Raw genomic sequence first — 13,503 nt, forward strand, 5'->3', positions numbered from 1 at the left:
CAAGAACATTCAAATTATTTGTTATCAAGTGCTACAGCTAGGTATAAAGTCAATTGTTAAGCATACATGGAAGTTTTTAACATTTTAAAGAAGGGATGTATATAATACTTGCATATCTTTAAAAGATATGGTCCCCCTGTAGTCTATGTTACAGGTCAGAATGTACCCCTCGTGTAGTCTGATATCTTGTAACGACTGTGCAGTCTAAAGTGAAAATTGATGAGAATGGCCAAATGCAATTTGTGACTGCCTCTTTATTTTGGGTCTTTCTGAATACCCAACTCTTACAATGTAATCCCAGTGATAGCAAGGAGCAACAACTGTATAAATACTCCTCACTCACACAGCTTAACAGCTAACATGCACTATACCTGGTTGCCATAACCTTTCATGTGACTGATTTTTTCTCTGTGGTTCTCTCTCCTCCTGCAGATAGAGTTCACCATCCTGGTCATGCTTTTCTCCAACCCAGATCATGCCATAATCATTAAGAAATTTCTATACACAAATATAAGAAAAAGAAAAGACATGATGTAAATGAGACAATGCAAATTATTACAAAGTAATATCTATTAAATTGTTTACTTAATTTATTTGAGTTGAGCGCGATAGCCTACCAACATTAAACATTCAATTTTCAGGAATGCCTTAGGGTAGGCAAAACACCATACAGAGAGACAATCCTATAAAATAAGAACATCAAGGAGCATAACAATAAAAGATGCAAGCAGGGATCTGTACAGGCAAATAAATGAAAGATAAATGTATTACCATAATTCTAGATCTGGATGGAGAGTCCATCTTTGCCAACTACTAGGACTAAAGCTAGTGGGACTTAGCCAGGTCAGTATCTAAAATGTTCCCAGGCTACTTGACCCCCACCTTACCTATAATCCTGGGCAAAGACAGATCCTCTCCACATCACAGGCCATATTAAGGTAGAGCAACAAGTAGAACTATATCTATAAAGCTGTAATAACAAATGCAATGGTGGCTTGTTAGTATGCAAAAATGTGCACACTGATTTGTCAGCCCATGCAGTGTGCTCATTGTAACATTGAGCATATACCACTAGAAGAAAGTCTGGCTGGTGAAGTCCAACCAGACGTTATTCTATTAATATATGCTATGGAATTCAATGCCCGATCGTATAAATCCTGTTAGTCTAGTAGATTTCTAAGTTTATATGAGCAACATTTACAATAGGGACCTCTGTCCCCATTATTTAAGGTTTTGCAGTTTTCTTGAGCTAAGAGGTTCAGAAGTAAATATGGAGGGCAGAGGGAATACAAGAAAAATTGGGTATGTTCTGCAAAACTAAAGAAATGTACCTGATTTTCCTTGTATTTTTGCCCTCTCTCTCTCTATTACCTCTAAAATGTTCACATTTCATTTTTTTTCTTTTCTCCATTGTTTGCTTACCAAAGCACTGATGTAGTACTGTGTAAATGTGGGAATGCAGGTCCCATATACATGCACAGTACAAAAACTAAGTTGAACAATGCGGAAACAATGTGGTAGAACACCATGGTGTTGTTAAACAAAGACATGTAAGAAAAGTAAGCAATTTCTTTCTTAAATAATGTCATTGTATAATACCAATAACTGACTAGTGGGTGTAGGTATATTGAATATCTGCCCACAGTTGCCTTTGCTTAATCACTTGGGCTTCAACCTCTTGATCAAACTACACCAACTGTGGGTAAATCTTCAATATACCACACCCACTTGTTGATTACTGCTAAATAAGACAACCAGCACAAGCATAAACAAAAGATAACCTTTCCAGCCCTGTCATGACTGAAGCAGGGGGAAAATGGGCAGACATATTGACAAGATGAAACTACCCATCTAGACCTCCTTAGAAAAATAAAAACAAATACCTGGAAATATTTTCCGAAAGATTTAGTAATGTCCAAGTAAAATGGCTGCCAGTACACATCCATGCAATGTAAATGAAAGTTATTTACTCACCATAACAATAGAGCTGTGTTGTGTTCTTTTTGTCCAGTTCAACTTTTGGGTTATTGGATCCAACCTCTGCACCTTTTAGAAGCCGTGGATCCAGGACTCTGATTTTTCCCCAAACCATAAATCCCTATATTCCTCCAAATACCTCAGATCAAGTTTGCCTATTTATCAATAAACAAATTCTCATTATCTCATGAAGAGAAATACTTGATTATACATACCAGGACATGACCCGCAGAAGTTGCAACTAACTGAGATTGTTCCTGGTTAGGTCCACTCAATGAAGGGAGAAGCAGAGAGGGATATTGAACTGGATGAAAAGAAAACAACATGATCTATCATTAGTCTGATGTCTTTTTTCATCAGATTCAACCTTTGTGACAGAATCCCTAACTACCAAAAAATCCCTGGGAGGTATCAAGGAAGGAGAATTGTGAAGACATAAGATGTACGGGATTCTGATTGCAAATCCAGGTTGTAATAGGATATGAATGCGTGGACCATAGGCCAAGTTGCTACAGCACAGACTTCATTGATAAGAAATCTACGCATAAAGGCAGTATAAGTAGCAAGAGACAATGCTGAATGAGCTCTTGATTTCTTGGTTAAAGAAATTCCCATTTTTTCATAGACAAAAGGTATACAATCTGAAAGTCACCTTGACATTGTGATTTTAGAAACACTCTGGCCTAACTTGTCTCTAGAGAAAGCTAAGAACAGCCGATCAGATCTCCTACATTCTTTAGTCCTGTGGAGCTAAAATCTAAGTTGTCTTTGAACATTTAATAAATACAGAGTATACTCTCCTTTGTTAGAAATTTCTGGAAAGAATACTGGGAAATTAATGGTTTGATAAAGGTTCATTTTGAGTGCCACTTTTTAAATGCCACAATGAAAATGGGATTTGTTCTCAAAGAATCCTTATCCTTATGGAAGATTGAGTAAGGGGGTTTACAAGAAAGTGATTGGAACTCGGAGAGCCTTCTCACTGAAGTGATGGCCACAAGGAAAATGGTCTTCCAAGAAAGATCCTTTAAATCTTCCTTTGCTGAAGGTCCAAAGGGAGGTTTTGTTAATGCTTGAAGCATGACAGTTATGTCCCAAGGAGGAACTGGTCCCTCATAGGAGGTCTCAATAAGAAGTGTATTTTCAGAAAGGCCTTTGAAATCTTCAGTGAAGCTATAGCAGTCTGACTGTGTCCAATATGGAAATTGGAAATAGCCACTAATTGTATCTTGACTGCTGAAAAGGTAGCACCTTTTTGGAAAAGACCCAAGAAGAAGTCTAGAATTGAAGGGTCAGTAGCTGAATCTATCTATCCCTTTAGAGGATTCCTAGATTAAAAACCTCTTCTATTTGTTGAGGTAAATTTTTGTAGTACTTGCCTTTTGTGAAGCTGACAAAATATGAACCACCTGATTGGAAAGCCTGGCATCTCTGGCCACTGTTAAAACTGGAGGAACAATGTGGTTAGCTTCAGTGTCCCTAAGTCTGGCAGAAGCTACCTAGATAGGATGCGTCAGAAGATCTGGATGGTAGCCCAACGTCTAGCAGGATTTACTAGATGAGGCTACAGGAAGGGAATGAAACTTGGCAAGGCCAAAATAGAGCAATGAGGACTACCTGGGCCTTGCACCTTCTTGTTTTCTGAATAAAATTTGTTATTAGAGAAAAGGGAGGAAACTCATATAGGAGATCTGGGCACCAACAGTAGACTACAGAATCCCTTGGCTGTCCTTGCTAAAAGATTAAGGCAAAGTAATTGCTGCATTTTTTTCTTTACTTATGAAGCAAAGAAGATCACAGCATGGTTGACCCCAGTGGCTAAAAAGTGATTCACCAATGCCTGACTGAGGGACCCCTCATGGGGCAGAAGGAAGGATCTGCTCAATTTGTTGCTAATACAGATGGCATAATGGTTAAGGTCTTCACTTCTGATGCACAAGGTACAAGGTTGGATCCTGACCTCCAGCCAATGCCTGTTTGGAGTTTCCATGTTTTCCTTGTGTCTCTGTGGGGTTCTTCCCACCTCTGAAAAACATGCTGATTGTTTCCATCTCAAGCTTTCCAATGAATGGAGCATTGCGTAGCAGCATGGACTCTACATGGTGCCCTATAGTGGGAAGAGTTGTATAGACCAACTGCTTTGGACATATACTGTGGTGCACACTATTCTCAAGATACGAGAACAATTATCACAGACTGTGTGCTTTGGCAGGGCTAGCCACTCAATGGTGTAAAATATGACTGTAGGTGATTTGGTCACATTGACTAATGTTGCCAAATAGGGTATTTGCCAGTGATAAGTGGGTTGAGGACTTGGCCTACTCCGACCTACACCAGGGACTCATGCTAATGGTGGGAGGGGTGTATGTGCTCCGATATGCCAGTGTGTGCCAGCCATAAAGACCAGCAGCCCTGGGTCAATAAGCTACTGGTAGGCTAATGTTCAGTTGCCCAGCCTGGGTTTTCTGGGATAGATCTGTTGAGCGAAAGCTAGATCTAAAAACAATTCATCTGTCAAACATGAGCTAAGAATTGCTAAACTCAGTATAGGTTTACTGACAGGATGGAGTCTGGAAGTGGATGACATGATGGTACAGAGGAGGCTGGACATCCTATGTATTCAAGAGATAAGCTGGAAGGGAAATGCAGCACAGACACTTGGCTTGGGATCCAGAGTCTACTACTCAGGAGGAGGACAGGGTAGAAATGGTGTGGGAATTGTGGTGAGAGAGTGAGACTTCAAAAGACAGTGAAGGATATCATCAGAATTAGTGACAGACACATGGCAATCAGACTCCAGTGTAATTATAGGACAGTATTCATAATCTCAGCCTGTGCCCCACAACAGGGTTGTGATAGTGAGGTAAAGAGCAAATTCATACAGCAGCTGCAGGACCTACTAGATAAAGCGGGACAACAGGAATTAGTGTTGATAATGGGTGACTTCAATGCACATATTGGGACAGACAGAACAAGATATGAGGATTGCCTGGGTCCACAATGGGTGCAGCAACACGAATAATGAAGGAGAGGCCATTTAGACTTTAGACTGGCAAATGGCTTGATAGTACCAAACACTTGGATCAGAAAGAGAGACAGTCACAAGAGTAGCCGACATTCAACTTAGGTGGACTTTCCCCTAGTAAGAAAAGGGAACTGGCATAGAATCAGTGATCGCAAAGTCATCCCCATTGAAACAGTCAGCCCATAGCATAAACCACTTGCTGCCACAATCAGCTACAAGCAATGGTTAGATAGGGCTCTAAGGTCAACAAAGACCAGGCTGAAGACATGTAAGTTGACTGGAGAGAAAGTACAACAGTTCAAGGAATCACTTAGGGCTCTAGCACCCCAAGAAGAGAAAGACGTAAGTGAAGTGGAAAAAGAAGGGCAGCACCTCAAAACAGCATGTGTGAGGACTACAGAAAAAAGATGTGGCTGAGACAGGTATGGAAATATAAGGAAAGCTGGTAGTGTTATGCAGAAGTCCAGGAAGTCATCAAAAAAAAAAATAAAAAAAAAAAATGAAAAAGTGCAGAAAGAAAATGAACCAGGCTGGGAAAGAATATTGGTTGGCTAACAAAGAAGCTAAGAATGGAGTTGCAATAGCATAGAACAAGTCATCAGGGGCACTTTACCAGTTTCTGGAAAGTGACTCAGCAGTTGGCACAAAGGAACTATATCAGGTTGCAAGGCAAAGACAGAAAGATAAAGAAGATAGTCAGACACCCTTCATAAGGGATGCCCGCAACAACCTGCTCACCAGACCACAGGACAACAAAGGCAGATGGAAGGAGTACTTTCATCACAGGAAATCTCATCAAATATAACTTCCCCTACTATCACTAGGGAACAGGTCCTTAATGCTCTCTCTATGACCAAAAACACTGCATCAATGGGCCCAGACAACATCTCAGGATGCCTTCTAAATAGCATGAAACATGACCTATCAGGAGCTCCGAAATTACTATTTAATTGTAGCCTCCAAACAGGCTTTGTGCCTCATGAATAGAGAAAGGCAACAGTCATGCCTCTGCACAAAGGTGGGGCCATATACAGACCATGGAAACTACAGATCCATAAGTCTCACTAGTCTTATATGTAAAGCCATGGAAATAATTATCATGGAGATATAGTAAACCTCCAGACACTGGACCCAACCCAGTTTGGTTTTGTCAAGGGCAGATTATGCCTACTGAACCTGGTGGACTTCTTTGAGGAGGTCACCAAAGCAGTGGATGAGGCAAAATTGTTCATACTGCCTACATTGACCTGGCCTGGGCATTTGACACAATACCCCACTTGGGCATTGTTGACAAACTCAAGAGGTTAGGTACAAACCCGTATGTCACCTGCTGGATAGCCAAATGGCTCACAGACAGGACCCAGGAAGTTAGAACTGGTGAGTCCACCTCTATAAAGGGGCCAGCCACAAGTGGAGTCCCTCAGGGATCAGTCCTTTGTCCTCTCCTTTTTGGCATTTACTTCTCAGAAGTCAAGGCCAATGCCAGTGGTGTCTGGCTGACTAAATTTGCAGATGACTGCAAATTAGGAGCTGTCATTGAATCTCACATTGACACAAATGTTCTCCAGGAGGGGCTGACACAGACAAACAACTGGTGTCAGAGCCATGGACTAAAACTAAATGCTAAGAAATGCATAACAGTATCTTTTGGGAAGTCATCCATCCCTGGTAACTATCATATTGACAACACACCCCTTAGAGTTGACCCAGTAGTCAGGGACTTAGGGACACACGTAGACAGTAATCTATCCTTTGACCATCACATGTCTACAGTAGCAAGGAAATCATTCTATGGTGTGCAACTTATAAACAAAGGTATGGCATCGAAGTCCAAGGAAGTCATTGTTTCACTGTATTCAGCATTCATCAGACTTATCACTGAGTACAATGCCCCCTTTGGTATATACGTAAGCAGGCATATCCAACAGTTGGAACATCCACAGAGGTTTCTCCCTAAAAGAATACAGGGCATATGTAAAATGTCCTATGCAGACCTCCTCAAGAACCTATCCCTGTATTCTGTTTCCTACAGGCTTTTGAGGGGAGAACTATGCCTGGCATACAGGGCATTGTCAGATCTCACTCTGATGGACCTCCTGCATATCCACAAAATAAACAGCACCAGAATTACCCATTCTAAAGACTTAAACCTTGTCTGTGATATAAATAGGACCTGCTAGAGAGATAGGTATGCATCTCAGAGACTACCCCGTCTATGGAACAGGCTCCCCATCCATGTAAAGGAGAGTTCCTTCCTAACCCAATTCAAATGCAATTTGGACAATTGGATGGGAAACTGGAAATTCATCCCTAGTTTGGCACCTATGTCTCTAATGGACACATTTAACCTGTAAATGGTTCATCTCCCAGGCTCATGCTTACACTTATCAAGGGTATCAGAACTTGTCTGAAATTTGGGATGCATGGCTAGGCTTAAAAAGGCCCTTGTGGCCATAAGCCTTGTAAACAGCTATGAACCTATAAACTTCCAGTAGTTTCTTAATGAAGAAATCCCTAGAAGCTGTACTGCCTCAGACATAGCTTACAATGAGAGAAGAAGAGGAGCTCACCCTAGAAAAAGTAAGAATAGCACTTAGGAAAATGAAATCAGGAAAAGCAGCAGACTCAAATGAGGTCACAGCAGACACGATAAAGATGCTGTATGAGATAGGGGAGAAATGGCTCCTGAGGGCATTCAAAGCAGTGTGGAGTGAAAAGTGTATCCTAGATGACTGGAGAATAAGCATATTTGTGCCTCTGTACAAGACCAAAGGAATATCCACAACTGTGGGCAGTACAGAGGTATCAAACTCCTGTCACATTTAATGAAAGTTCTGGAAAGGGTGACTAATAAATGGATAAGCAGAGTAGCAGAAAGTAAGATGTGAGATGAGCAGTTTGGATTCAGATCAGGACACAGCACAACTGAGCTGATGTTTGCAATCAGTCAGATAGTTGAGAAGAAGCTAGAGATGAGAAAAGTGTCCAGCTGGGCATTCCTAGATTTGGAGAAAGCACATGACAATGTCCCAAGAAAGCAGTAATGTGGTGGTTCAAAGTCCCAGAAACATTGGTAGAATTAATGAAGACTATGTACAAGGATACAATGACTCACGTATGAACAGTGTTCAGTCTTACAGAGGGGTTCCCAGTGGGATTGGATGTGTGCCAGGGTTCATCTCTGACTCCACTGCTGTTCATACTGGTGATGGACTACATTAGCAAACCAGTTGGAGGGGCCAGATCAACAAAATTGCTCTATGCAGATGATATGGCATTACAGGCAGATTCTAAGCAAGAACTTCAGCAAAGGATAGGGGAATGGAATGCAAAACTGAGGGCACATGGGGTGAAACTAAGTGCAGATTTATTTTTGTTTAACATTTGTTTACCAGAAAAGTCCAACTGGGACAGAGCCTGTTTTCAGAGAAGGCATGGGGAGAAATGCTCCAGATGCATGTCTTTGGAATGTGGGAGGAAACTGGAACACCTGGAGGAAATCATTTGAATGCAGGGAGAACATGCAAACTCCTCACAGAAGGCACCCCAGTCAAGAATTGAATCAGAGAACCTTTGCTGTGAGGTGACAACGCTAACCACTGCACCACTGCACTGCCCACAGATAAAACAATGGTAATGGCAGCAAATTGGGGAAATCAGAAGAAGCTGTGAATTAAGGTGGAAGGGGAGACAGAAGAACAGGTTAATAGCTTCAAGTATCTGGGAGTGGTGGTTGATAAGAAGAGAAGTCTGAATGAAGAGGTCAAAGCTAGAATCAGACTAACTGGCACAGAGTGGCAGGTGTGTATGACAGAAGAATGCCAAAGAAGCTGAAAAGTAAGGTGTACAAAACTGTAGTGTGACCAGTACTTCTGTATGGTACAGAAACCTGGGCAGTAAAGACAGAACAGATGAGAAAGGTAGAGGAGATGGAAATGAAGTGCCTGAGAAAGGTTGTTGGATGCACACTGTGGTACAGATAAAGAAATTAGGACATAGAAACAGAAGCCAAAGTAGCTCCAATTGTAGAAATAATCAAACAGAACAGATTACTGTGGCTTGGGCACATGTACAGAAAAGCATAAGACAATCTGGTCAAGAAGATTTGGGACAGACAGAAAAAAGGTAAGAGGAAAAGAGAATGGTCAGCATAGAGGTGGATGGATTGTGCAAGAGAACATCTATGACAGTCAGGCATGAGTGTCAAAGAAGACAGGAGTGTGGCACTGAATTGAGAGAGATGGCAACAGTTAACATGACACCCCGACCTCATGTAGAAAAATGGGCAAAAGGGGGATAATGATGATGCTGACATTGGAAGTCTCTGGGATATGCTCTGTTATGAGAAAGTGATGAGAAGACATCACCCATTGCCACAATCTCATGGACTCTTGGCATAAAGGATATGCATGGGGGCCTGCCTTGCTTGTTGATGTACCAGACTACTGCCATGCTGTCCATTTGGATGAAGATTACACCCTTGGGGAGAGAGTCTTGGAAAACTGGCAATGCTTGGTGAACTGCTGTCATCTCCAGGACACTGATGTGGAAACTGGCCTCCATCTGCGACCACAAACCTTGGACCAGCTTCCCTTCAAAATGCCCCCTCCCCCACCACTGAAGGGAAGCATCTATTATTACTATGACTTCCAGGAGAGCTGTCAATGTCAAATACTATCTGATGTGAGACCTGCAAACAGGCATCAGAAGAATTTGAGAATGAAAAGGATGCAAAAACTGAGACCACTGTACAGAAAGGGTCCACTGAAGAACTCTCATGTTGTATCTGACTAGGGGAAACAATGTTATTGTCAAAGCTATTCGCCAACTGCAATCACAGAAAAAGTCTTGCTTGGGGGTGAAGGGTGCTGGAGAACTTGAAAGACTACTTAATGCAGAGATACAGTCCTGGACTCTGGAAAGTTGGCTATCTGTTTGTATTCAGGTGACATCTGATAAACTCTTATCTGTTGCTTGTGTGTCTGTTGGCTCTTTTCTTGGCTGACTATAATTCCCAATTCCTCTAGAAGTTGGAGTAAGACGTCCCATTCCTGGACCAGAAGATCACTGGCTGGGGTGGTGAGGAGTAAATCATATACATAGCAGAACACCTGGAACTCTAGCAGTCTGAGATGCACTGCAACCACTGCCATGCATTTCATGAATACCAGGGTAGCTATGGTAAAACCAAGGGACAGTGCCCTGAATTGGAAGCGACTGGCTCCCAGCCAGAAATGGTGAAATTTCCTGGATTAACTCATTATCTTGATATGGTAGTAGGCATCCAGGAGCTCTGAAAATCATATCCAGTCATCCTTCCTCACAAAAGTTAAATGGACTGAACTGTGACCATCCAGAACTTTGACTGCTTTATAAACTGATTGCAATCATTGAGGTCCAAAACTGGCCTTAGGACCCCTGTCATTTTTGGAAATGAAAATAACCTGGAAGAGACTCCAGATTCTAACTGGTCTGGGAGGACCTGCTGGAAGACTCTTTTTTCCAACAGTTTTAAGACTTATGCTGTTGGGGATTACATCTGATTGGTGGGGCACTGTGGGAATCCTTTTCTTTACGGGGGGGGGGGGTCAAAGGGAATAATGTAGCCTCTGGTTATTACCCTCAGCACAAAGTACCTAATATAATGGCCTGTCAGGCTTGAGGCTGCAGGAGACACCTGCCAACTGCCTCCAGAGTGTGGCAGTCAAGCAATCCTTCAGGAGCACTGGAAGGATTTCTCAGTAAAAGGGACAGTGAAATCCCTGATTTTTCAGTCTGCCTTTGCCCCTAGGGTGATGTCTAATGAATTTGCTCCCCTCCTCTACCATGGGAGGTTCTGTCTGTAGGAGTGTCCTGGTTGAACCCCTCAGATTTTCTGAACCACATCTTCTTACCACCCCTCTAGTTCCTGGAAAAGGTTCTCTGAGGGGTAAAGAAGCAGATTCCAATTGCAGAAAGGGTTTTACCATCTTGCTCACTCCTGGCGAGAGTCTCCTTAACCTTTCTTCAAAAGAGTGTTGAACCATCAAAGGGGGAGTTGAGAAAGGATGCTTTGAAGCCTTCCCCAAAGTCATAGAGTCGCATCCAAATGTGTCAGCAGATGGCTATGCCAGTTCCTGCTGCTCTCACTGTACCATCAGGTGCATTAGAAAGCAGCCACACAGATACACTGGACATTGACTGTAAGAAAGACAACTGGGACTCCATTGTTTTTTGGATGTCCATCAGTAGGTTATCTGAGAGGGACTGGGTAAGTTTCTTAGTCAAGCCCCTCTGGAAATACAATATGTGGGACAATGCTCTGAGTGTGAAAGTCACTGACACATATGTCCATTTCCCAAACTGCATCCAATGCTCTTGATTCCCTATTGCAATGATGGACATATGCACTCACTTCAGAGAGTCCCTTCATAGTGGCTGCCACTACAAACATGGCATCTACCGGGGGACCCTTGCTCCAGTATACTCTGTCCTTTGGTGTGACCAAAATTTTTTGTGGCTTCTTAGGAATTGGCTCTGCTGTATCAGGATCCTTCCAAGCCCATTGGGCTATTACATCTATAAAAGCATCAGCAAGGAGTACCACCCAGGTGGTAGAAGATGCAGCTCTAAAAGCTTTGAGGAACACAGACTCCTCAGGGGAGGGTGAATTAGTGAACCACCCCCTTGTTGTTTCATCAATTCCAAAATGTCACGAAAGGTGACGTCCTCTAGAGGGGATCTTGGGAAGTCATTTCCATCATACAAGTCTGTGTTTCTGTGACTGTTTCTGGAGAGGAATTTAAAAGTCTCCTCTTACAAGTCTGTTTCTGGGACTCTGCCTCATATGGACTTGGACTTCTGGAAACAGGTCAGAATCAGACTGGGAGCTAGCATGGCAAGTGACCACGAGACTGAAAGAAACTGACTGTTCCTGTCAACCTGGATATGTAGAGTCAGACACAATGTCCCACAGGGATTGGAATGGAGCTGATCATGTAGAAAGCACCACTTATCCTGGCCTAACAAAAACCCCTTTGAAAGCCTCAAATGCTGAGACAGAAATTGGGACCAAAAAAACTTACCTACTCTCGGACTTTCAAGATGGCTGCACATTGAGGTAACAGCTTATTTCTAGCTCTCCCAGTGTGAAAACAGAAACTCAGCAGAGAAGGCCAGTAAACTTGTGTTTATGGGTAAATTTCAGTAACTGGCTACGTGCACAGTCTGGATGCCGGGAATAAAGAAATACAGACAACCTGAAAAAAACAGCTACAAAAAGTGAGGAATAAACACTGACGGGGAGAGTTTTGCAGCTGTTTAGCAAAAAACAATGCAACCTTCAGACATGACTTCCAGTAACCTACAAGAAGATATAAGACAACTGCATACAGACCTGGTTAAAATAAACAAAACACTGATGGGAGTATAGTAACACAAAAAACAAAAGGCTGGAAAAAATAGAAGCTTAAACAGATATTCAGATGAAATGATAAAGCTGCAAAAATCAGAGGTCAAAATAAAGAAAAGGATGGCTGAATATGAGACTGCTCAGGAAGAGATATTTCTAAAAATAATAAGAGTTAGAGGGCAGAGCACATAGGAAATACCTGAGATTTTCAGCTACACCAGAGAAGCTGGAAGGAACAAACTGCATTAATTTTTTGAAAGCATAAATAAGCAACTGGACTGGTATTCCACAGCAGGAGTTGTTAGTTGAAAGGGCACATTGTGTGTATGCTCCAAACCTGGCTATAAGAAAGCAACCTAGACTTTTAATAGCAAAGATGAATCCTACTAGCAGAAGGAGTTGATTCTGACAAAATTATGGCAGAAGGACAAAGTGCCAAAAGTGGGAGACAGCAGAGTGTTTATGGAGAATGATACTCATTATACACCAGAGAGATGAAGAGAAAATGTATTCTACTATTCATGTAATGTCGAGATGCAGGTGTGATATTCAAACTGCTGTACCCAGCTCTCTTCAAGGTATTGTTCCCTGGAGAGGCAAAATCTTTTTTTGATGAAGTACATGCTAAGGAGGAAATAGAAATGTTTGTCCAACAAAAAGTGAGCTGTGAAATAGAAGGAGATTTGGCTTTTTATTCTTCTAATAATAAAGACTACAGAGAGACTGTACCCATGAAACCTCTCCCACTGTTTCAACAGAAAATGTTAGAGGGAAGGAAAGGAGATGACTACAAGAATTTAGAGTATGGTAGAAATGAAGCAGAGACAGGGTTTTGTAGATGAACAGTAATAAAACCAGTAATTTAATATGGAATTAAAATGCAATAATTATATTTGTAAAATATGACAGAACAAGAAAATCTGGAAATATTGAAAATTTTCAGTCTGTTGGACTTGTGGGGGACTCTAAAGCATATGCCCTACTTTATGTCACTAATGTTCGGAAAAGTGCTTTGGGGAGGGCAAGATGAGGGAAAAGTTAACTGTAAGTAAAGATTTTTTCTTAAATATAGCCATTTTGTGTTATGTAGTTTTCCTTATATGATTTAAAG

General features: G+C 41.8%; 1 protein-coding gene across 1 annotated transcript in view; it reads right to left on the minus strand.

Annotated features, from left to right (window-relative positions):
* UBXN11 (UBX domain protein 11) overlaps positions 1-13,503 on the minus strand; it is a 1,449,120-nt gene that overhangs the window by 543,955 nt on the left and 891,662 nt on the right. Inside the window, exon 7 of the mRNA XM_044083944.1 lies at positions 372-498. Coding sequence (XP_043939879.1) covers positions 372-498 — 127 coding nt within the window. The remainder of the gene's footprint in view (positions 1-371; positions 499-13,503) is intronic.

The sequence above is a fragment of the Protopterus annectens genome, chromosome 1.part1 (assembly GCF_019279795.1).
Source record: "Protopterus annectens isolate FY-2018-M chromosome 1.part1, PAN1.0, whole genome shotgun sequence".
NCBI classification, from domain to species: Eukaryota; Metazoa; Chordata; order Ceratodontiformes; family Protopteridae; genus Protopterus; species Protopterus annectens.